A 26,247-nucleotide genomic window follows, 5' to 3' on the forward strand; every position below is an offset into this window, starting at 1 on the left:
GAAAGCAGGTACATCACCACGTTTTCAACACACCTTGGGCTGAGGAGGTACAAGCGCCTGAATTTCGGCGTATCATCGGCGGCGGAGGTATTCCAAGATGCCATTCGACAAACCTTGTCAGGCTTACAAGGCGTAATGAACGTAAGCAACGATATAGTGATATACTCCACAACGGCCGAAGACTACCATCGGCAGGTGAAAGACACCCTCAAAAGACTATTAGAACATGGCCTTACTCTCCATCGAGACAAGTGCGTTTTCTTCCAGACAGAAATATAATTTTTCGGATATGTCTTCAACCAGGAAGGCATCCAAGTAGATCCCCGGAAATCCAGTGCCATCAGAAAAGCCCCGCCCCAAAAACTGTGACTGAAGTGAGGAGTTTCTTGGGAATGGTAACATATTGTGGCAGATTCATCCCAAGACTGGCCACGCTGTCAGAGCCACTCCGAGCCCTCATGAAAGCAGACGCACCAAGGGCATGGGGGAGCGAAGAAGAAGAAGTGTTCCAAGAACTCAAAAAGGCTCTCCTGTGTGATACTACGATGGCATATTTTGACACGGTGAAGAAGGCCGAACTGACTGTTGATGCGAGCCTAGTAGGCCTCAGGGCAGTGCTGGCCCAAGAAAGCGAACCAGGTCGGTGGGCTCCTTTAGCGTATGCCAGTAAAGCCTTGACGCCAACAGAGCAACATTACTCCCAGACCGAGAGGGAAGCCTTGGCAATCAAGTGGGCATGCGAGCATTTCCACCTATACCTCCAAGGAAGACCTTTCCGAGTGGTCACAGACCATCAACCACTTGTCCCCCTGTTCAAGGGGGGTGCACCACATTCTCCTCCGCGGATCGAAAGATGGGCCATCCAGCTGCAACACTATGGCATGGAGGTGGTGTACCAACCAGGGGCCAAGAACCCAGCGGACTTCCTGTCTCGTCACCCTCCAGACCAGGCTCAAGTCCCCAATCAAGACGAGGCAGATACTGAGGCGCATGTGCATGCGCTCGCCCAGAGGAGTTGTCCCAAAACCCTTGGCACAAAGGAGATTTTAGAAGCGATTCTTGAAGATGCGGTGCTGATGCGCGTGAAGCAGGCGCTGGAAGGCGGGTCATGGCACCAGTTCCTCCGGAACACGGATCAGTGGACCCCAGCTGAGCGTGAGCATCTAACAAAATTATGGTGAGCCCGGAATGAGTTAAGCTCGACAGTAGATGGTCTTCTTCTCCGAGGTCACGACTCGTAATACCCAGCCAACTACAACATGGTGTGATCCTATTAGCCCATGGGGGACATCAAGGAATGACAAAGATGAAGGCGCGTATGCGAGAGAAGGTGTGGTTCCCTGGACTTGAGGAGGGAGTGGACCAATGCGTGCCGCAATGCCCAGCATGTCAGTTAACCGCTAGCCCGGAAGCACCAGCCCCAATCCTGACAGAAGAAGCCTGTACAAAACCCTGGGCCCAGGCCAGTCTGGACTTCGGACGTTTTCCGGACGGCAGGACCACTCTGGTGCTCATAGATGGGTATTCCAAGTACCTCATCGTTGAGGTCATCGCGTCCACTGCTTTCACACAGGTGGGTCCAGCTCTTGAAAGGATTTTTGCCCTGTTCGGTCTCCCGGAGGAAATTAAGACGGACAATGGGCCACCCTTCCATGGGAATGAATTTCAGGACATGATGAGGCGTTTGGGCATCAGGCACAGAAGAATCACGCCGCTATGGCCTCAAGCCAACGGAGAGGTTGAACGGTTCATGCGCACGATTAATAAGGCCCTTAGAATTGCCGTATTAGAAACTGCTGACCCGGAACTCATCCTTCATCAGTTCTTACGAGAATACAGAGGGACCCCTCACTGTACAACCGGCCAGACTCCTTGGTCGCTGATGCTTGGCGGGCTAAGGTGCGATACCATCCCTACTGCCCCCGGGTGGAAACCCACCCCCTATCACCGAAGCAGACACAAGCCAAGAGTAAAGAAGTCAATGATAAAGTGAGCAGAGGAAGGCGAGCCAGGACAAGAGACATTCGAATCGGCGATCAGGTGATTGTCAAAGATCGGAAGCCTGGATGGAAATTCCGCACACCCTATGAACCTGGACTATGGACAGTGACGAGGGTGTCCAGGACCATGGTGACAGCAGAGAAAGGGAGTGATCAGGTGACACGGAATATCTCTTGGTTTAAGAAAGCAACATTTGGGGAGATTTCCGGTGATCAGGAAGTGGAGGATCAATTCCCTGATTATTCAGCCACCGAGAGCCCTGAACAAGATCGTGAGAGTGAACTGCCACTGGCGGCTGGACCAAGTGGTTTGAGACAACCAGTGAGTTCTGCCCCAGCGACCCAGAGAGGGGAGGCCAGATCCCAAACGGGGAGGTACTATTTGAGTCCCAATCCGCCACCCAGCCAGAAGCTAAAAGACTATGGGGGTCATTCTGACCTCCGCGGGCGGCGGAAGCCGCCCGCCTAGCGGGAACCGCCAGAAGACCGTACCGCGGTCGAAAGACCGCGGTGGTCATTCTGAGTTTCCCGCTGGGCTGGCGGGCGACCGCCAGAAGGCCGCCCGCCAGCCCAGCGGGAAACCCCTTTCCATGAGGATGCCGGCTCTGAATGGAGCCGGCGGAGTGGAAGGGGTGCGACGGGTGCAGTTGCACCCGTCGCGATTTTCAGTGTCTGCTTGGCAGACACTGAAAATCTTGGTGGGGCCCTGTTAGGGGGCCCCACGACACCCGTTACCGCCAGCCAGGTTCTGGCGGTCAAAACCGCCAGAGCCAGGCTGGCGGTAAGGGGGTCGGAATCCCCAATGCGGCGCTGCCTGCAGCGCCGCCATGGAGGATTCCCCAGGGCAGCGGGAAACCGGCGGGGCACCGCCGGTTTCCCGTTTCTGACCGCGGCTGTACCGCCGCGGTCAGAATGCCCATGGGAGCACCGCCAGCCTGTTGGCGGTGCTCCCGCGGTTGTTGGCCCTGGCGGTCCATGACCGCCAGGGTCAGAATGACCCCCTATGTCCCTCATTACAACATTGGCGGCAAAAGCCATTTACCGCCGTGCAGAAGACCACCAACACACTGCCACGGCAGCGGAATTCCACCACGGTCATTATGACCCACTGCTCGGAATCCGCCAAAATTCAGACACCCACCCAAGTCCGCCACACCAAAGGTCAGTGATAAACTGGCGAAAACAAAACCTCCACCGTCACCCCAACAGAAATACGCCCACACTATCACGACACATGAATCCACGTGGCGGTCTTTCGACCACGGTATTCCATTGGCGGTACACACCGCCGCGCTCAAAATACACACACATTTACAAAACACTACCACATTGGACAATTCCAAATACACACACCTGATACACATACACACACCACTCCCACACATCCAATACAATATAAAACACACACCCACATCACCCACAAACCCCTATGACAAAATTACAGAGAGAAGGCCAGAGAGAGACACTACAAACAACTACCAAGCATCCACAGGCACACAATACCATCACCCACATAGCTTCCACGCACCTCACACAACATACCCCTAAATATCACCCCAGTTATCACTACACACACCACCCCACACATCACCCACACCACCCCATGGCACGGCAAAGACACCCCAGGTTCTCTGAGGAGGAGCTCAGGGTCATGGTGGAGGAAATCGTCCAGGTAGAGCCACAGCTATTCGGATCACAGGTGCAGCACACCTCCATAGCTAGGAAGATGGAGCTATGGCGCAGAATAGTGGACAGGGTCAACGCAGTGGGACAGCACCCAAGAAATAGGGATGACATCAGGAAGAGGTGGAACGAACTACAGGGGAAGGTGCGTTCCATGGTCTCCAGACACCACCTTGTGGTACAGAGGACTGGCGGCGGATGCCCACCTCCTCCCCCACAACTAACAACATGGGAGGAGCAAGTCTTGGCGATTCTGCATCCTGAAGGCCTCGCAGGAGTAGATGGAGGAATGGACTCTGGTAAGTCAAATCTTAACTATTACATGCCCCACTCTACTTGCATGCTATCACATACCCTCACCCTCATCCCCATCACTCCAACTTCTCACAAATGTCCCAACATCACAAACCACACATCAAAACACCAAGCTCTGCATGCAACAACAAACCATGGACACCCATCACCAAAGCATGGCCACTGCACATACCCATACACCCCCCTAAACCACTATCACACAAGGACCCACACAGGAATGCAAGCACTCGGGTACACAGTCACCCACCCACTGCACACCATGGCACACACAGATGTAATAAACATCCTTTTATAGCCCTGCAGGACCCCTACCCAACGTCACCGGACAGGAGGGTCCACACATGTCCACACCACCAACAGAAGAGGCCCACAGTGATGACAGCAGCTCTGTCCAACTGGATCTAGATGACCAGCCTGGCCCATCTGGGACCTCGGGTCAGTCGGTTCCCCTGACACAGTCACAGGCCACCACAGAGCTTCCCCCCTCTGGAAACACCAGCACAGCACCCACCCAGCGGGCCCATACCTCTGTCCCCAGGAAACGTCAATCAGCAGTGTGTCCACCACTACAGGGAACCCAGGCTAACCCACCACCCCAAAAACAACAGGGACCTGGGGGCAGTGGCAGTGTGCACACGGTCCAGGGGGCGGAGGCCCAGGAACACAGGGGAACTGGGGGGGCTGCTGTGCGACAGGGGAGGACAGGCCAAGGGAACCCACTCTCCACAAGGCCCTCTTCAACATCATGGGAGCCTACCACCATAACAGGAGACGATGGCAACGGTACTGGCCAAGTTTCAGGAGACCCAGCGCCTGCAGGAGGAACAATATTTGGGCTTCAGGGAGGAACTCAGATCCATCAATTCCACCCTGGGCACCATCGTAGGGGTGCTGAAGGAAGTCCTCAACACCGGGAGGGACACTGTGGCACAACAAGGGGCCCCTGACACTAGCCTGGACGATGAACTGCCCACCACCTCTGCCGGCGCCAGTGGACAGGAGGCACCGCCACAGGACCACCACACCAGCACCCCACCCCCTGCAGAGGGAGAACCACCCTGCAAATGGTCCCTGAGATCCAGGTCAAAGACAGAGAACGATGTCAAGACCCCTGCCAAGAAATGAGACCACCCTGAATGTCATCCTTCTGTCCCACCTTGTCACCCTGTCCATCCTCAAACTGCCCCAGCTCCACTTCCTATGCCCATTTGGGCAATGCACCTGTGAGACTAATAGACTGGACTCTGCCATGGACATTCCTCCACCATCACCCCTCACCATTTTACAACCCCCTCCAATATTGAGCACTGAAATAAACACCCTTAAAGCACAAAACAATCTGGAGTCTGTCTGTGATTTCGAAATAGTGTATTAGCATTAACAGTTACAAAATGCTCTTTCAATTGTAATGTCAACATACCTATGTCACACAGCTCTAGTCCATGAGGAAACAAAGCAGATGACACACAGTGGGACCCACATCTGTGAAATCGTAAGGGAAAGTGACAACTCAGTGACCATACACTGGGTGAAAATGACAGACAGTAGAGAGGTAGTAGTGTTAAAGTACATGTAGTAGGCAGGTTTGTATTCTTACCTGTGTCTCACTGGAAGTATTGCAGGATCACAGAGTTCCTGTTGTCGATGTCCTCTTCTTCTGCTTCCTCGTCTTCACTGTCCACAGGCTCCACAACTGCCACAACACCACCATCTGGACCATCCTCCTGCAGAAAAGGCACCTGTCGTCACAAAGCTAAGTTGTGAAGCATACAGCAGGCCACGATGATCCGGCACACCTTCTTTGGTGAGTAGAATAGGGATCCACCTGTCATATGGAGGCACCTGAACCTGGCCTTCAGGAGGCCGAAGGTCCGCTCTATAATCCTCTGAGTCCACCCATGGGCCTCATTGTAGCGTTCCTCTGCCCTTGTCCTAGGATTCCTCACTGGGGTCAGTAGCCATGACAGGTTGTGGTAACCAGAGACACCTGCAAATGGCGAGGGCAACTGTTAGACACACACTAACCTGTAGGGATATCCCCAGACCCAGACAACCATTCCCACTGACTTGCTTCCAGGTGCTCACCTAATAGCCACACATGGTGCCTCTGGAGTTGACCCATCACATAAGGGATGCTGCTATTCCGCAGGATATAAGCGTCATGCACTGAGCCAGGGAATTTGACATTCACATGGGAGATGTACTGGTCTGCCAAACACACCATGTGCACATTCATGGAATGATAACTCTTCCGGTTTCTGTACACCTGTTCTCTCCTGCGGGGGGTACCAATGCCACATGTGTTCCATCAATGGCACCTATGATGTTGGGGATATGTCCCAGAGCATAGAAGTTAGCTTTCACTGTAGGCAAATCCTCCACCTGAGGGAAAACGATGTAGCTCCGCATGTGTTTCAGCAGGGCAGACAACACTTTGGACAACATGTTGGAAAACATAGGCTGGGACATCCCTGATGCTATGGCCACTGTTGTTTGAAAAGACCCACTTGCAAGGAAATGGAGTACTGACAGCACCTGCACTAGAGGGGGGATTCCTGTGGGATGGCGGATAGCTGACATCAGGTCTGGCTCCAGCTGGGCACACAGTTCCAGGATTGTGGCACGATCAAGCCTGTAGGTGATGATCACATGTCTTTCCTCCATTGTCGACAGGTTCACCAGCGGTCTGTACACCGGAGGATGCCGCCATCTCCTCACATATCCCAGCGGACGGTGCCTATGAAGGACAACAGCGAGCACAGAGTCAACCAACTCAGAAATACGTACCCACAGTTTATACAAAACACAAATCATAATCCGAAATTTGGCCTGTATGAGATTTGAGGCAATGCCTGATTATGTGTGACGCAGTAAAAAATTAAGCCATGTGGGCCCCTGAAATGGCGGCTGCCTGACCTGTAAAGTGGGACATTGGGATGTGAGGTAACTGCGCTGGCGATGTACACCGTCGCGGTAGGCGGTCGAAGACCGCAGCGCAATTCAGCATTGGTTAACATTGGACCCTATGGGTCCCAGGAGCCAATGACGGTGTAGGCCGGCGGTGGCGGTACGTAGCGGAAGTGACCGCCATTTTCTATCTGTTCAATCACTCGATACCTGATCTTAGACAGGAGAGGACCTACACTGCAAGTGCTGCTGTGACCTCAGTCTGAAAGAGACAATGGCTAGTGCGTCTGGGGAAAGGGCCTCTGCCTTCACATCGGAGGAGTTGGAGAAACTCGTGGATGGGGTCCTCCCCCTGTATACGCTACTCTACGGTCCCCCAGACAAACAGGTAAGGACACTGGGAGCATGCTGTATGGGCTATGCCTGTGTGGAGTGGGGTGGATGAGAGATGGGGGTGGAGATTGAGGCGTGCATGAAACGACGGTGAGTGCATGTGCCACATGGCAAGTGTAGGGATGGGGGACAATGACTGTGACGGTGCAGTTGGTAATAACTTTCCTTTTTCCCCTGTACAATTCATGTAGGTCAGTGCCCACCAGAAGAAGGATATTTGGCGTGCCATCGCCAAGGACGTACGGACCCTGGGGGTCTATCACAGACAGAGCACCCACTGCCGTAAGAGATGGGAGGACATTCGCCGCTGGAACAAGAAGATGGCGGAGGCCCAGCTGGGGTTGGCCTCCCAACGTGGGAGGGGTGCCCTTCGTACCATGACCCCCCTGATGTTCAGGATCCTGGCGGTGGCGTACCCTGTGTTGGATGGGCGCTTGAGGGCATCACAGAGCCACAAGGGGGTGAGAACACTCTCATTCTGCTGATTTTGCGCGCAGTGGAGGTGTCCGGGTGGGGGAGGTGGGCTGTGGGTTTCCCTAGGCCAGGGAGAGTGTGCTAGTTAGGTCCCCTTGTTCTGGCAGACCCTGTGGCACCCCACCCCACCTGTGTACAGTGCCAAGTACACCTAGTCAGGCTTGTGTAACATCCATGTGTGCAGATGTCAGCCATAGCCTTGTAGGCCATGTCCCAGGGATTGAACAGTAGACCCCAAGTGCGTGGCGTAGTGCAGGGGGCTTCTGTGTCTGTTGTGTCCGCCAACTGTAGCGGTAATGCATGCACTCAACATGTCTTTCTTCTGTCGTTCCCCCCCTTTTTGTGGTCTCCCTGTTCTTGTGTGCATTAGCATTATCAGGCAGTGGAGCAGTGGCACCGGAGCAGGAGGGAGCTGCATCCCACATGGCCCTGGAGGGCGAGACTACGGACTCTGAATTCACCAGTGGGACGGAGGGCGAGGGGAGCTCCACGGCGGGGACAGGAGCTGACACCAGTGATACGGACTCCTCCTCTGATGGGAGCTCCCTTGTGGTGGCGGCCACATCTGTGCCCCCCGCATCTACAGGTACAGCCGCCACTCCCCCTACCACCACCGCCCTCCCAGCAGCCCCTCAGCCTTTGCCCCGTGCCCGCTCACCCAGGAGGGTGGGCATCACCTTCGCCCCAGGCACCTCAGGCCCTGCCGCAGTCACCCCTGCTGCCCTCAGTGAGGAGGCCATTGACCTCCTCAGGTCCCTCACTGTTGGGCAGTCTACCATTTTGAATGCCATCCAGGGTGTAGAGAGGCAGTTGCAACAAACAAATGCATTCCTGGAGGGCATTCATTCTGGTCAGGCAGCCCTTCAGCGAGCTTTTCAGACTCTGGCCTCAGCACTGATGGCAGCTATTGTCCCTGTCTCTAGCCTCCCCCCTCCAACTTCCTCCACCCAGACCCAATCCCCTCTACCTCAGCCTATCCCAATCACACCTTCAGACCAGCATGCACACACGTCAACACACAAGGGAAGCTCAGGCAAACATAAGCACCACACATCCCACAGGCACTCACGCAAGCATCACACACATGCAGACACACCAACATTCACTGCCTCCACTGTGCCACCCTCCTCCTCATCTCCCTCCTCCCTCCCAGTCTTGTCTACACTCACACCTGCATGCACTACATCTACAGCCACTACTTCCATCACCAGCACACACACCACCACACCCCGCTCACGTGCACTCACCACCCCCACTACCATTCACAGGTCCCCTGTGTCCTCTCCCAGTGTGTCTGTGACGCCACCTCCCAAGATACACAAACAAAGCCACCCACCCACCCAACAGCCATCCACCTCACGACAGCCTACAGCGCATGCACCTTCACCCAAAGTCACAAAACAAACAACTCCTACAACCACAACCTCTTCCTCCACTCCCAAACCCCCTCCAGCTACCCGTCCCAGTGTTCCCAAGAAACTTTTCCTGTCCACCCTTGACCTCTTTCCCTCACCTCCCCCACCCCGTCAGTCTCCTAGGGCCCGACTCTCCAGATCCCAACCTAGCACCTCAGCCACAACATCTCAGGGACCAGTGGTGCCTGTAGTCACCGGAATCTGGAGTGCACCGGGCAGCAGGGCAGCCAGTGTGGCACGGAGCCACAGCACGGACAGTCCCCCACCTGTCAAACATCAAAAGTTAGCCAGTGCCCGGCAGGAGAGGGGGAAGACTCCAGCCACCAAAGCCGCTCCCAAGGGTACAGGTGGGAGTGTGGAGTCAGCTGCAACACTTTCCAAGGTGGGGAAGGGGCACAAGAAACTCAGCAAGTCTGGGAAGAGCAGCACAGCGGAGAAGACCGCCATCATCCCTGCTGCCCAGGAAGCCACCAACATCATCCCCGCTGCCCAGGAGGCCACCGCCATCATCCCCGCTGCCCAGGAGGCCACCGCCAGCATCAGCCCTGCTGCCCAGGAGGCCACTGCCAACACCAACCCAGCTGCCCAGGAGGCCACCGCCAGCACCTGCCCAGGACAGGACCACCAGCACCAGCCCAGCTGCCCAGGACAGGACCGCCAGCACCAGCCCAGCTGCCCAGGACAGGACCGCCAGCACCAGCCCAGCTGCCCAGGACAGGACTGGGCCATAAAGGACCGCCAGCACCAGCCCCGCTGGGCCAGATAGGATCACCAGCACCAGCCCCGCTGGGCCAGATAGGACCGCCAGCAGCTGAGTCACTGCCAAGGACCCTGCCGCCACAAGCACCGCTGAACAGGACACTGCCGCCACAAGCACCGCTGAACAGGACACTTCCGCCACAAGCACTGCTGAACAGCACACCGCAGCCGCAAGCACCCCTGAACTGGACAGCCGCCACAAGCACCGCTGAACAGGACACTGCCGCCACAAGCACCGCTGCCAAGGACACCGCAGCAATAAGCACCGCTAGCCCATGAGCGCCAAGGGCACTGACGCTACTGAGTCCGTCACGAGCAGGATGATGCACTCTGGGCACCAGGCCCCCTCCAGAACCAGTGGAGAGATACATCCACTACCTCAGTCCTTGGCAGGATGAAGCACTCTGGGCACAAGGCCCCCTCCAGAACCAGTGGAGACATACATCCACTACCTCAGTCCTTGGCAGGATGAAGCACTCTGGGCACAAGGCCCCCTCCAGAACCAGTGGAGACTGTTATCCACTTGAGAGACTGTGGCTTTGCACTCCCCAGGATTGAACAGTGGGAAACCCACCCATGGTAGAGACTTGAGAGACTGTGGCTTTGCACTCCCCAGGATGGAACAGTGGGCAACCCACCCACTGTAGAGACTTGAGAGACTGTGGCTTTGCACTCCCCAGGATTGAACAGTGGGCATGTGGCCCCCCCGTGGATTTGGCGTTGTGCACTCAACCGCGTGAGGTGCCCCCCCTTTCCCTTCCCCCTGAGGTGCCTGTTTTATTGCTATCTGATGCCCCTGCAGTGTTCTCTCCATCATGTTCGGGGATTGAGTGTGGGCCTCGCCCATGCCGTGTGGGCCCAGTGTTCCACGGACTTCAATGGAGCACTACCTGGACTACTATTCTTGGTGTATATATTTGTTAATAGTGTATATATATTTTTGCGTACTGGATTTTAATATATTACAATGGTTACACTCATTTCCTTTTGTCTTTGCATTCTTCTGGGGGAGTTGGGGGGTGTAACTGTAATGTATCATGCTGTATTGGTGTGTGTATTGTAGTGGGTGAGGGTGGGGGTGTTGCGTGTGTGTGTCCCTGTTTTTTCCCTCCCCCTCCCCTGTGTCGTAGGTGCAGTACTCACCATGGTCTTCTCCGCCGGCGTTCGTGCTCCTGGTAGAGGAGCAAGAAGATAAGGGCTGGCAGGATCTGGAACTCGGGTTCCATGGCGTCCTGATTCCTCGTGTGGTGTGTAGAGGTGAGCGTTTTCCCTTCAAAGTCCTGTTTCCGCCGTGTTTTTGTTTGCGGTGAATCCGTCCCGGAAAAGGTGGCGGATTGGTAGGTTGTGATACTGTGGGTGGTACATTGTCCTCTGCCTGTCTGTTGGCGGTGACCGCCATGTTGTTTGTTTGTACCGCCATGGCGGTCGGAGTGTTAAAGTGGCTATGTTGGTGGTTTCCGCCACAGTCGTGATTCCATTTTTTTTCCACCGGCCTGTTGGCGGTCTACCACCGACCGCCAGGGTTGTAATGAGGGCCTTTGTGTGCAGAACAATTTTTGATCCAACTTGGGGAGGGATGTAATGTTCCGTGATGATCTAGTTGTTTTTGACCAGCCACGGAACACCGACCCGGAAGGAGAAAGGACTCCCGGGGCGCGGTTTTTGATTCATTAAAGTGCAGAGCACGGGAGTTGAGTAGTGTTGCCCACGACTCCGGTGCACCTCTGCATTTAACGAGTATGAGTGTTTACTTTGCTGTGCGCGATGCAAAATAGTTGTTGCCAACTATAACAATAATTCTGACGCACAGAGAATGGATTATAATATTTCACATAGCAAACTGTTATAATAGTTTTAAAATACTTTTCTACTTTTAAGTTTATTCGTGGCTTTTTTTTTTACTGAGCCCTGAATATTTCTTTTTGTAATATTTTTGTGGCCAACTCCAAGAGGCGTGAAACTAGGTAGTTGCACTGGTAAATCTTAAAATGAGTTATTTTACGCAGCCTACTTGAATTGGTAAGCGTTCGTACTAAATGAGTTGATTAACGTAACTGGGGAGAGGTCGTGACGGCGCTTGTCCTTTTTTTATACCTATTATTCCGGTGCTGTTGACGGCGCTCGTCCTTTTTCTATTTTTTATGCCGGAGCTGCTCGAGTTGACAAGGGAAAAAGCCGGAAGTGAATGCGTGGAGCAGAAGTGACGTGGGCTCCATCGAGATGTTGCGGCAAGTAAGTGGGGTTAGTGCTGATCAACTTGGCTGGGGTTCGTTTTTTGGGGGGGGATGGGTGCGATGTAAATAAGTGGTCCTTCTCTTGAAGCTTAGTACCCCAGCATGAATAATTGCTGCTTGTAAGTGATTCGCAGCCGTTGTACTTGCAAGTTGAGATTCAGTAGTTTAGAGCCTGTCAAAGTATACGCGGCAACCTGGCGTGCAAATAATAATTGTAGTTGTCAACAGTTTTTGGCGTTCAGTGTATTGGGCAAACAGCGTGCGGTGTCACAACAGAAAACTGCATTCAAAATAAAGATTGTAAATGCCAAATGAGGCGTACGTGAGAGTTCGGATAACTTGTGTTATGCCTTTCTGCTGGGATACCCCAATGGATCCTTGAGCTCCCAACGTGTTCCATAACGGAATGCCAAAACATTCTCACACAGTATTCCCCATGGCTCGAGCTTGGACCAACTGCCATAATCCCTATGTGTTATATTCCTTTTACCATTGTCTTCAGATTTTGCTTCCTTCCCCATCCGTGGTTCGTTTCACAAGTGGAATGCTAAGGGGTGAGCATTTCAAGTTGAAAGTTCATTAGTCAGAGGGTAAGTTATAGACGTGGCATTCACACGTGCTGTACTCTTGCTTCTGATTTAACGAAAATGATCCTTGCTGGTTCCATTGGCTGTTTTTTTTTTTAAACATGTTTTTGCTGTATTACATCTCCCTATTGTAACCTGTTTCACTATTTGGTCTATTCTTCAGGTTCTAGGACGCTTAGTTGTCAAATCAGTAACTGTTGTGTCCGAGACTCTTGGGCACAATTACCTTGCTCAGAAGTCGCAAAGGTTCCTAGTTCGGTCTTGACGTTGTGGTAGTGACAAGCCCCCTAGTAAACTGTGAAGTGGGAGTGTTTTACTTACTACTTTTAGACGCTGGAAGTAAAATATTTTTCTGGCAGGAAAAAGTAAATTCCTATTTTCAATTTCAGTAGGTTTAAGCAAGTAAAAAAAAAAAAAAATCCACCCAGATATTTATCTTTAGTTATAATTCTTGTGAAATATCCTGGATATTCCCATTCCCTGTATGTCTGAGCTGGTGTCTGGAATGCTGAGATAAGAATGGTAAGAGTGGATGATGGAATTTAGTGTTAGTGTGTGGTCTGCAGTGGAAACCAGGAGATCTGGACATTTGGAGGGAGGATGAAGGTCTGAAAGGACCTAACTGCTATTGCAGTAAAATAAAGGCCTAACATGAAATAAAGAACTTACCTCATATATGAGTGACCCCAGACTCTTGTATGAAGACCGATCCTTCCAACTACAACATTTTGTCCACAGGTTGTTAAAGACCTGTGTGAAAAACAGTAAGACCCTAGTGGTAGTTGGGAGCCATTTCTAGCAGAAGAGTCCTGTGTTAAGTCCAAATGAACGCCCCAAACACATTGTTCTTTTGAAGATTTATTTCTTGAAGCTCGGACCCCCGGCACAGCTAATCCTTTCTTCAACTCTCCTAGCAACCATCTTTCCCAGCAATGAGCACATTACATTCCAGGCCTGAGCTCATTACTTTCCAAAGCATCATTACGTTCTAGAGTTCTTATATTCTAACATTCCATTAGCTGACATGCCAGTAAACACAACATCCTGTGAAAAGGAAGATGGCCCTGTGACCCTGGAGGACTACTTTGGGGCTGTCTACCCTTAAATCCTGGTGAAGAGGGTGGGAAAGGTCTGACAAGAAGCAAGCTGAGTGAGGGGAGATACAAACTGAGGAGATGTGTCCCACTGAATAACCCTAAACGTAAGGACTCTGCTGTGGAGATAGTGTTATGTGGATAGTACTGTGTAGACAGTGAAAAGAGGTAGGAATGTCTTTTACATTAGGCATAACTTTGAAATGCCCCGTGGAGCTTATGGCAGTAAAATATTCAGAAGTGACATAAAGAGCAGCATTGGTGCGTATGCCGTATGTTTTTTCAATAAAGTGGACAAAGGCATGGACTAGCCTGTGTCTCAGTCAACATAATTGTGAAATCATATTGCACCCTCAGCATTGCAGCACCCTGGAGGGTCCTGTGGGTATTTGCCTCTTTGTGGCACTCGTTCCGGATTGACCATAGAAGAGATCATGACTCCAGCTAGCGCTATTGTTGATGAATTTATCAAAGGCTTATGACAGTGTGCAGCATTAGATTAATAGGGTATTTTCTCTCTGCCCCAAGTCAGTTTTGGGCTGGAAGAAGAAAGTGTGATCTTTGGGGGCATAGAAGCACAACTTGCTTATGTGAGCGACTGCCGATGTCTTGGATTGCAGGCCTTGGTGTCAGAGTGGCGGCACTATGATGGCGTGTAGTAAGCAAATGTTTGTTTGAGACAGACGTGGAAACATTGAAGAAAGACTACTGAAGGTCTCCTGGTGAAGTTGGGGAAAAATTACTATCTCCAAGGACATAGGAGATAGAATTGAGACTGTTGTTTGAGGGTATATTGTGTTTAAAGTAATGGAAAGCCGAAATATTGCCTGTCTGGCAATATTCCAATTGCATTGTTAAAATATAAAATTCAGTTAATTAGTCAACGAGTTTATTTGGTTTTCATGGATTTTGTATTATATTATGTACTTCTGTTCAGAAATGTTCCTTGTTTCCCCATTAAGTGTGATCTTTATTAGGGTGGTAAACATGCTAGCTTATAATTCTTATGCTTTGGCAAATTCCATACCCATCTAGTTTTTGATGCGTGTCAGGTTTAGTATGTTTCTGTGTGAGTTAGTTGTGTTGTTTTGGGAATTTCAGTTTTTGATAATGCTTGTGGTGTGTTGGGTGCTTAGTACTGTAAGACAGATTTGGAAGTTTAAATTATCCAACCATAGCTTGCTTTACATGTAGAGTGTGAGCATTTACCTTCAACTCCATATGGAGTCTAGTTTATAGTTTGGGGAAGAGGGTGTAGTACCCATCTGTATGTTGTTGTTTAGCTACAAGTGGGTTGTGCATGTTCAAGGTTTGCTGATGTGGTGGACAGTAGTACCCTGTCTTGAGGAATAGGAGTGTAGTACACTTGTGTGTTTGGTGTGGTGAACGAGAAGTAGTCTGTCATTAGAGCTTGTATGGGGGAGTACATGATGGTGTGCTTATTTGGGGAAGAGTAGAACACTATTATTATAAGTTTCATGTGGGAGTACCCCATGGGTGTGATGTGCGAGAAGGTAAGTGCCATGTGGCAAGGGGAAGTACCAATGGAGTGAAAATATGGCAAAGAGTAGAACCCCTGGGTTGTCTGTGTGGTTAGCACACGTTTTGCCTGATTGTTGTGGGTTATCACCACAAGTTGCACCTGAGATGTCATTCTGTACCAGTGGAAAAATTAGCAGGTGTGTTGTACAGGAGGCAGAGTACATTTTTGATTGCTTTGTGGTGCGTTTTATTCTGTTTGCACACATTGGAGCCAGTCAGTGTTGTGCTTTAATAGAAGGGTTTGATGTAGCTCAAGTGTGTTGTAGGTGAGTACTTCTTAGCCTGTTTTTGTAATCTACAGGGAGTGCAGAATTATTAGGCAAATGAGTATTTTGACCACATCATCCTCTTTATGCATGTTGTCTTACTCCAAGCTGTATAGGCTCGAAAGCCTACTACCAATTAAGCATATTAGGTGATGTGCATCTCTGTAATGAGAAGGGGTGTGGTCTAATGACATCAACACCCTATATCAGGTGTGCATAATTATTAGGCAACTTCCTTTCCTTTGGCAAAATGTGTCAAAAGAAGGACTTGACAGGCTCAGAAAAGTAAAAAATAGTGAGATATCTTGCAGAGGGATGCAGCACTCTTAAAATTGCAAAGCTTCTGAAGCGTGATCATCGAACAATCAAGCGTTTCATTCAAAATAGTCAACAGGGTCGCAAGAAGCGTGTGGAAAAACCAAGGCGCAAAATAACTGCCCATGAACTGAGAAAAGTCAAGCGTGCAGCTGCCACAATGCCACTTGCCACCAGTTTGGCCATATTTCAGAGCTGCAACATCACTGGAGTGCCCAAAAGCACAAGGTGTGCAATACTCAGAGACATGGCCAAAGTAAGAAAGGCTGAAAGACGACCACCACTGAACAAGACACACAAGCTGAAACGTCAAGACTGGGCCAAGAAATATCTCAAGACTGATTTTTCTAAGGTTTTATGGACAGATGAAATGAGAGTGAGTCTTGATGGGCCAGATGGATGGGCCCGTGGCTGGATTGGTAAAGGGCAGAGAGCTCCAGTCCGACTCAGACGCCAGCAAGGTGGAGGTGGAGTACTGGTTTGGGCTGGTATCATCAAAGATGAGCTTGTGGGGCCTTTTCGGGTTGAGGATGGAGTCAAGCTCAACTCCCAGTCCTACTGCCAGTTCCTGGAAGACACCTTCTTCAAGCAGTGGTACAGGAAGAAGTCTGCATCCTTCAAGAAAAACATGGTTTTCATGCAAGACAATGCTACATCACACGCGTCCAAGTACTCCACAGCGTGGCTGGCAAGAAAGGGTATAAAAGAAGGAAATCTAATGACATGGCCTCCTTGTTCACCTGATCTGAACCCCATTGAGAACCTGTGGTCCATCATCAAATGTGAGATTTACAAGGAGGGAAAACAGTACACCTCTCTGAACAGTGTCTGGGAGGCTGTGGTTGCTGCTGCACGCAATGTTGATGGTGAACAGATCAAAACACTGACAGAATCCATGGATGGCAGGCTTTTCAGTGTCCTTGCAAAGAAAGGTGGCTATATTGGTCACTGATTTGTTTTTGTTTTGTTTTTGAATGTCAGAAATGTATATTTGTGAATGTTGAGATGTTATATTGGTTTCACTGGTAATAATAAATAATTGAAATGGGTATATATATTTTTTTGTTAAGTTGCCTAATAATTATGCACAGTAATAGTCACCTGCACACACAGATATCCCCCTAACATAGCTAAAACTAAAAACAAACTAAAAACTACTTCCAAAAATATTCAGCTTTGATATTAATGAGTTTTTTGGGTTCATTGAGAACATGGTTGTTGTTCAATAATAAAATTAATCCTCAAAAATACAACTTGCCTAATAATTCTGCACTCCCTGTATGGTTGGATGGCAGTACTGCTCTAATGTTTGGTTATTGTGTTGTGCCAATAATTTTTTCTCTGTGTCCACTGGGTGCTGTCATGTTTGTGTTCGAAAGAAATCCCTACTTTTTCTTGTGTAGTTTCCAGAGGGCATAGTTCTGAGTGTAGATTAAGTGCTTTCTTTGGGCTGACAATTGATTATGTTGGTCTGGCCAGCTAGTGACACTAGGTGTTTGGCTAGGGGTGTGTGTTTTGGAGAAGGCGTTAGTTTGTTGTGTCTGTGTGGTCTAAGTTGTATAGTAGTGTGATGGAGAAGTCTGGGGGCTTGTGTATGAGTGTTGAGAGAACAGGTTTTGTGCTTAGGGGAATGGCAGTTTACCTTTAAGGTGCTGTATGGTAAAAAACATTTTTTTCATTTTGTATCTTTAATTTGTAGAGTTAGGGATGACAGAGAAACACTTTGTTGAAGGATCCCCTGGCTGTCATGTGATGGAGCGTACATTACCTCCTGTCCCTCCCTTGCCTGCCTTCATAACTAATGAGGCTCTCTTTCCTCCACTAGACCCCTCCCTTCCTAAATAAAAACGCCTCCACCCCTCCACCTTTTTTTGTCTCACCTGTAGACTTCCCTCTATCCTCCTTCATGGCAGGGTATTAGGGGTCTTCAGTGCTGGATCTTTGCGGGGTGCTGCGCTCCCTGTGGCGGTCTCTTGGCCTGGCAGCATTGTTGTGGGACAGCACAGCTCTCTCTGGAACGTGGCTTGTAGACAAGACACTACAACAGAGTCGGGTGGTCCTGCTGGGGCTGTGCTTTCGGGTCGACGCCTCTGCTTGACTGGGAGCATATGGCGAGGCTGTGTATGGCATACCTGAGGCGGTAGGAATGGGTTTTCTGCCTGTTTTTCTTTCCAATTTTCGGGACTTTGTTCTCTTTTCATTTCTGCGTCTTGTAAGGTTGTTCCTTTCCCCTTCTCAGGGACTCCTGCTGCTGTTCTCTCAGATGGGGGGAATGCACCTCTCCTGTCGGTGGTGCTTCGGCATATGCTTGTGTGTGTGGTGGAGGTTGTGGGTTCCCTGCCCTAAATTGTTGGGGGGTCCCCTTGGCCTGATGGTTCCGGGATGGAACCCTCTCCCCGCATATTGGTAGTGTCATGTGGCCTGGTAGTTAGATTCCCCTGTCCGCCCTCTGCAGGATGTAGGGTTCGATTCTTGGTCTTTGGAGGTCCATGTGTATTCTTGACTCGTGGACTGTTCCGGAATGTATAAATAGATGAACTTGTACCTTTTGATGTATGGGTTCCCCTCTAGGTGTGTCAGTGGGCTTTCCCTGCTTTTCGAACTTGGCCTGCGACACCTCTCCGGCCGTCACATGTGTGTCTTTAGTGGCTGTCTATGTTTGTTTGATGTCAGCATTAGCAGCTCCTTCTGCTTCGTCAGGCAAGCTGTTGGTTTCCTGGGGAGTTTTGTCCTTCTGGCTTTTGTGTGGGAATGTATGACATTTCCATCCTTTTGGACTGTGGGGCTGTGGCTTGCTCTGTTTGCTCACTTGATTTTCATCCAGTGTTTGCCTTGCCCTTCTGGGGTCCTGTCTGGGGATTTGCTGCTGTAGGTTTGGAGGGTTATGAATTCAGATTTTCCTAGCTAGGAAACTCTAGAATTTATTAAAGACACGGAGGCAAGTATTATGCTTCCTTTTCGTTATTTGGGAGTGGTCTTCATGCTGTTAGGCTGCATCTGCGGCTGTTGTGCTTGGGCTTTCCATGGTGTGCTTTGTTGGGTGGTGGACAGGTGTAAGCCTTTGTGTTTGTTTGCCACTATTGGATTGCTCTGCTGGCCCATTGGGTTGCTTGCTTGGGTCACAGAGTTCTGTCCTCTGTCTGGTTTTCTGTTCTGGTCAGTCTTTTGAAGTGATTGTTTGTGACTCAGCATTCTCTTTGGTCATTGGTTACGAAGAAAGACGAGGGAGGGACAGGAGGTAATGCATCCATTACTTACCGATCTTGGCATTACTCCTAGTCCTACTCCCTCACCTTCCTTCGATTTCTCTCCTGGTAAGGTTCATCTGAGTGTCTGGTTGACTTGTTAATGTACAGGAGGTAGAGTGGGTGGGGGCATTTTTATTTAGGAAGGGAGGGCTCTATTGGATGCAAGGGAGCCTCATTGGTTACGAAGGAAGGCGAGGGAGTAGGACTAGGAGTAATGCCATTATCAGTAAGTAATGGATGCATTTCTTGTGATCCTTAATGTATGGTTTCTTTGTGAATGTGCAGACGTGGTTGGGCCTCATGTCCGAAGAGGTTTCAAGACTTGCATGTTTTAAACCATTGTAACCTAGTTGTCTGTCTGTTCGACATGCAAGGGAATGACGTTTATTTGTTTTGTTGTTTGAAAGGGAGGTGTGTAGTATTTCCTGTGTGTCTAAGCTGGTTTGTGGAAAGCTGAGAGTGAAGGATGTAAGATAGTGTTAGTGTGTTCTGCAGTGAAAACTAGTATATATGGATGGTTGGAGGGAGAATGGAGGCCTGACAGGATCTACTTGCTGTTGCTGTCATCTATGGGCCTGCCATGATATTAAGAATGTACTTCCTACACCAGTGTCTCCAGACCCTTGTATGAAAATTCTGCCCTCCAAATACAGCATCATATTTCCTTTGTAGCTGGAAATTTGCACTCATAAAAAGATGTATTTTTATTCTAAAATCCACTATGCAGATCAGGCAACAACAATAGTAGAACATCTTTTGACAAAGAATTACAGATGCTAGTGATCTGGACACACCACCAGTCCATTTCTCGTGGAAGCCCTCATAATCTTCTATGTTTCAGGCACTCCCTATTTTTTATGTCTGGGTTCTGAGACAACAGCTGTCAAATAAAGCTGTTGCTAACAATATAGATATACATATAGTGGCCCGAGGTCCACCCCTTTCATCCATTGGCTTTCTTCAACCAACTCCTTTCAGTAATTTATTTGAGACTTTGCCTATCACATCTTGCTCAGCCCAGTGAAGAATACATCTCTCAACTAATATTATGAGCTGTTTGGAGTGTATCCTTTTGCCTCTATTCGAGTGCTTGCGTTGAAACATATGAGGAACTACTTACATCTTTACTTTTGTCTCTCTCTAATGTGTGTGATTTTGCTAATGATAAATATGTTAACACATTAAACCCAAACCTATTGGCTTTGCCAGTGCTTATCCCTGTCCTTGAGAGAGATTTATCTGTCTTGCCAGACCCATGTAATGAACAAACATTGGCAAATTCAACAGGTCTAGACTTGGCAAGCGGGTGCAATGGTTATTATTTTTTTTATTGAAAGTGTATGCATAGCACTACAGTAAAAAGAAGCAGCAGCATTGGAAAGACCCTTAGCTTTTGCTTCTTTTTAAAGAGGCAGTGGCATACACATTTTCATTGAATTCTAATGCTTCAATCGTCACTTTTCAGATGTAGGCTGCAGTTCCATAGGCCATTTCTAGAGGTCCACCAAGTTCGACAAAAAATCTTTCTGTAGCATACTGCAGTATGTTTAGCCATTACTAGAAGTCCAAGAGGCAAAATTTGTCCCTTTAACTTCTTTATCTCAAAGATTCGTAGGACATAGGAGGCAATATATGTTGTTTTGGGCTTTGTTGCTCAGATAACCCCTGTTCACCCCATTGGTAGCTTGACTCGAGCAGTCAGGCTTATCTCAGAAGCAATGTGTAAAGCATTTGCACATAACACACAGTAATAAGTGAAAACACTACAAAAGGACATCACACCAGTTTTAGAAAAATAGCCATTATTTATCTATATAAAACAAGACCAAATACGATAAAAATCCAACATACAGTAAAAATCAGAAATGCAGTTCCTTGAAGTCGATAGCTCCACTTGGAGCTATCACGGTGTTGTGATCAGCAAAACCAACAGTTTAGGACGGCTGCGGCGTTGTGGGGCAGCTACAGTGTCGGGAAGACCCGCAAACAGTACCTAGGATTTGCAGGGTGTTGTGATACTCGCGGTGAGCTCTGGAGACCGGCGTCGCAGTGTCGGTTCCGGAGTCGGTGCAGGAGTCGTCTGGCCCTTGAGGTCACACATGTTGCGGATCGAACTCCAGGCTGATGAAGTCAGGTGCGCTGGCGTGGATGGCGTCGGGGCTGCGGTGCAAAGCAGGATGATGCGATGCGTGGTGCCCACAGGTCACGGAGCGGGCAGCGGCTCGGTGTCGACGTCGGTGAGACCAGGGCTGCTGTGTGAAGTGGGGCGGTGCAACGTGCGGTGTCCACAGGTCACAGTGCAGGCAGCGTCACCGTCGTTGCTGAAGTGCTGTCGTCGGTAGGCCCAAGCTATCGGTGCGGGACGGGATGGTGCTTCGGGACCCTCATGAGCAGTGTCCACAGGCCACGGTGCAGACAGGATGCCTGGTGACGACACAGGAGTCGATGGTGCTAGCGTCGGTGAACCAGGGCTGAGGTGCGGGACGGTACGGTGCTTTGTGTACCTCACGAGCGGTGTCCACAAGCCACGATGCAGGCAGCGCCACCAGTGTCGGCAGGAGCAGCATCGTCGGGGATGCCCAGGCTGTGGTGTGAGCAGGTGATGCCAGAGTGTGGGGCCCACAGGTCGCGGTGCGAGCAGCGGCTCGGTGAAGTCATCCGATGACTGTGTCGGTGAGACCAGGGTCGCAGTGCGAAGTGGGGCAATGTGACTCCGTGCGGCGGCGGCAGGTCATGGTGCAGGCCAACGGCGTCGTTGGCGGCGTCATAGTGGTTTCTCCTCTTGAGCAGCACAAAACACACAGTTCCCAGTGCTGCAGGTCGAGGAAACCGAAGTCTTTGGTGTCTCTGAGACTTCCAACAGGAGGCAAGCTCCACTCCAAGCCCTTGGAGAACTTTATCAAGCAGGACACACAGTAAAGTTGACCCTTTGCACTCTTTTCGGGCAGAAGCAGCAACTGCAGGCCTGTCCAGCAAAGCAACACAGCAAAGGGATAGTACTCCTCCTTAAGCTCTTCAGCTCTTCTCCTGGGCAGAGGTTCATCTTGATTCCAGAAAGATTCTAAAAGTCTGGGGTTTTGGGTCTTCTTCTTATACCCAGTTCTGCCTTTGAAGTTGACAAACTTCAAAGCAAAGTCTCAAGTGTTTGCAAGATCCTTCCTTGTCCAGGCCAGGCCCCAGACGCACACCAGGGGGTCGGAGACTGTATTATGTGAGGGCGGGCACAGTGCTTTCAGGTGTGAACGAACACTCCTCCCTCCTCTCTAGCTCAGATGGCTCATCAGGATATGCAGGCTACATCCCTCCCCCTTTTGTGTCACTGTCTAGAGAGGTGCAAAACAGCCAACTGTCAAACTGACCCAGACAGACAATCCACAGACAGGCAGAGTTACAGAATGGTATAAGCATGAAAATGCCTACTTTCTAAAAGTAAGCATTTTCAAACACACAATTTAAAAACCAACTTTATTAAAAGATGTATTTTTAAATTGTGAGTTCAGAGACCCCAAACTCCACATTTTTATCTGCTCTCAAAGGGAATTTGTGTTAAAAGGATATTTAAAGGCAGCCCCCATGTTAACCTATGAGAGAGATAGGCCTCACACAGTAAAACCCGAATTTGGCAGTATTTCACCGTTAGGACATATAAAACACACTAGTATGTCCTACCTTAAACATACATGGCACCCTGCCCATGGAGCTACCTAGGGCCTACCTTAGGGGGTGCCTTACATGTAGTAAAAGGGAAGGTTTAGGCCTGGCAAGTGGGTACACTTGCCAATTCGAATTGGTAGTTTAAAACTGCCCACCCAGACACTGCAGCAACAGGTCTGAGCCTTGTTTACAGGGCTACTACTGTGGGTGGCACAACCAGTGCTGCAGGCCCACTCGAAGTATTTGATTTACAGACCCTGGGCACCTCTATTGCACTTTACTAGGGACTTACTAGTAAATCAAATATGCCAATCATGGATAAACCAAACAACAGTACACTTTACACAGAGAGCATGTGCATGTTAGCACTGGTTAGCAGTGGTAAAGTGCCCAGAGTCCTAAAGCTAACAAAAACGGGTCAGAAAAAATAGGAGAAAGGAGGCAAAAAGACTGGGGATGACCCTGCTAAAAGGGCAATTTCCAACAAGATGCCTTTATCCAGTCCTCTGACTTTTGTTTTTTGTTGCAGCTTTCTAATAGGGCAAACTCTACCTGAAAGTGTTGAAGCGCTTTACAGAAGGACAGATTCATTTTGTGTAGGCACTGGAAGATTAAGTGATTTGCCCAGATTCGCAGGACGTTGAGCTGGCGCTGAGACTCAAACTTTATTTCCCTGCTCTAAAGTTGGTAGCTTTGGCCGTTATGCCATATCTTCTCCCCTTGCTTGCTTGGGGCTATCAGACTGCACATCTTGGTTCTGTGTTTGAAGTCCCCAAAAGCAGATCTTCCCAGTGTAAAGGGTGACATTATTTATTTTTGCACTGGGAAGCTCTGCCTTCGGGTACTTCAAAGAGAAAAGCGAGATGACCTATTTCTCCATAAAACAATGAACATTTGCCATCTGCCTGAAAGATTTATGGAGAAATATGTCAACAAATGCATGACATGTTCAATGTAGTTGTATAATCTTAAGGTTTTTCTGTGGAACCAGATGAAAAATATTAAAAAAGCACATGCAAGTGCTTCCATCACAAATGTCTCTTGTAGTGCTTTGACATTGGGCAAACTGGTTTTGCTAGCTGGTAGAAGAAGAAAGAGCAGATTGTTTGATAACTTCATTTTGTGTAGAAACTGGAACATTAAATTATTTCCCAGAGTGACAGGATGGTGAGCCAGCAGCAAGACAAGAACCTCTCCCCTTGCTTGCATATGTCAGATTGTATTGTAATTGTATTGTATTGTAATCGTATTTATATAGTGCTTACTACCCCTGACGAGGCGTCGAAGCGCTTTTCGATGAGTAGCACGCTACTCCGGAACCCAACAAGAATTAGTGATGGATTAATATCATTTAATAATGAGTACAGTTTTAGTATTATTATGAGTTAATTTGAGCCGCGGATATGAGAGTTTGATAGTTAGATTGACTGGAGTAATGGAGGGGTGGAGGAGGAAAGAAATCCAGCTTGTTAATTGGGAGTATATCCTTAATTTACTCAATCCAAAGGCTTGGGATGAATAAAGGGGGGCGGAGGGGGGTAGAGTATGTGGAAGGGTTAGGGAGAGCATAGTAGCAGGGTGAGATGAATGCAGGAGAATTTAGTAGGGTTGTGTGGGAGGTCACAGAGGTAGAGTGAGGTTTGGTGAGTTAGATGTGGAGGTGGAGGGAAGAGCTTAGGCAGAGATATTTAGGAGATGAAAGTGGTCGAAGGGATTTGGGATGAGTCAGAGTGAGAATGGAGGATAGTTTGATAGAGACATGACATACGAGTGATGAAAAATGAGAGCAGAAATTCATAGATATCTAGTATAACAACCCAAAAACCAGGAGCCATGCAATGATCCACAAACATGCCAAGCACAGAAACAACATATACACATACATACACACATATATATACATATATATTTATACACACACACACACATGAATACACACACATATGCACATACAATACATAATTAGAATCATGGGTAAAAAATACTTAGTCAGACAGGTTTAAAAAGAGTGTGTGTGTATTTTATTGTTATGACAGTAGCAATACATATTTTCCAAAAACTATAAATAAATAGAAATATACATATAATCTGAAAAAATATTTATCCACATAGGCATATGCAGTTCATAGTTGTTTGAAAAAGGTGGTTATGAAGGAAAGAGCCAACTCTTGAGTAGTTTTCTGAAAACAAGAAAGTTATCTGTGGCTCTTATAGTTGGGGGTAATGAATTCCATAGTTTGGCTGCTTGGACGGAGAAGGATGTACCACCTACAGTCTTTTTCTTGTATGGTGGTGTTCTAAAGCGGGGTGCCAGTCTTGAGCGGAGGGTTCTTTGTTGGATGTATTTGGTAATTTTCTTTCTGATAAAAAGCGGTCCTGTTCCATGTATAGCTTTGCGGGTGATACAAAGCAGTTTGAAAGTGCATCTTCTGGCAACGGGTAACCAGTGTAGTGCTCTCAAGGCAGGGGAGATGTGGGATTGTGGCTTTATACGTAGTAGTAGCCTGGCTGCGGAATTCTGGATACGTTGTAGTTTTTTCATAACAGATAGAGATGATCCATGGTAGAGGCTATTGGCATAATCCAGTTTGGATAATACAAGCGAGATAGTAGCTTGCACCTTGTGTGGAAATCCGAGGTGGGGGAAGATGCGTCGTAAAGTCTTTAAGGTGATGAAACTTGTGCGTGCTAATTTGTCTACTTGGGCATTCATAGTTAGCTTGGAATCCATGGCGATTCCTAGGTTTTTCACTTCCTTGGATAATTGAGGAGGTGGTCCGAGATCTTCAGGCCAGACGCACAGAGGGTCATAATTTTTCCAGTCACCACATATGAGTATTTCTGTTTTGGCAGTATTTAGTTTGAGATGGCTCCAGGTCATCCACTGATCAACGGCTCTGAGGCAACTGAAGATTTGTGAGTTTTCAATGTTTTTGGGGTCTTCAAATTGAAGTAGTATTTGTGTGTCATCTGCATAGTTGTAGCATGTGAGATGGAAATCATTGATCAGTTCTGGTAAAGATATCATGTAGATGTTAAAAAGCAAAGGTGAGATGATTGACCCTTGGGGGACCCCTGTTTTTGTGAGGTAGGGTTCGGACGAGTAGGGGGGGCGAGTGGATGATATTCACTCTTTTTTGGAGATAGGAAGTAATCCAGTTGAGAGCAATCCCTTGTATGCCGGCTTCGTGGAGTCTTTGAGTTAGGGTGTCATGGTCAACCGTATCAAAGGCAGCTGAGAGGTCCAAGAGAAGTAGTGCAGCAACTCCATTTCGGTCGACTGTGTTTTTAAGATCGTCCCAGATTGCCATGAGTGCCGATTCAGTGCTTCTTCCTGGGCGGAATCCAGTTTGGAAGTCTG

At 49.0% G+C, this 26,247-nt stretch overlaps 1 protein-coding gene across 3 annotated transcripts in view; it reads left to right on the top strand.

Annotated features, from left to right (window-relative positions):
• Window positions 1-12,091: 12,091 nt before the first annotated feature.
• The window catches only part of LOC138246099 (Golgi apparatus membrane protein TVP23 homolog B-like), a 66,031-nt gene continuing 51,875 nt past the window's right edge, over window positions 12,092-26,247 (top strand). Inside the window, exon 1 of one of the 3 annotated variants that reach the window (XM_069200340.1) lies at window positions 12,092-12,178. In XM_069200340.1, the coding sequence (XP_069056441.1) occupies window positions 12,167-12,178 (12 nt within the window). In that variant the 5' untranslated portion in view covers window positions 12,092-12,166. Of the gene's footprint in view, window positions 12,188-26,247 lie in introns of all 3 variants that reach the window. The other 2 variants (XM_069200338.1, XM_069200337.1) reach the window with 2 other exon arrangements.

This window comes from Pleurodeles waltl, chromosome 7, assembly GCF_031143425.1.
Source record: "Pleurodeles waltl isolate 20211129_DDA chromosome 7, aPleWal1.hap1.20221129, whole genome shotgun sequence".
In the NCBI taxonomy this organism is placed as follows: domain Eukaryota; kingdom Metazoa; phylum Chordata; class Amphibia; order Caudata; family Salamandridae; genus Pleurodeles; species Pleurodeles waltl.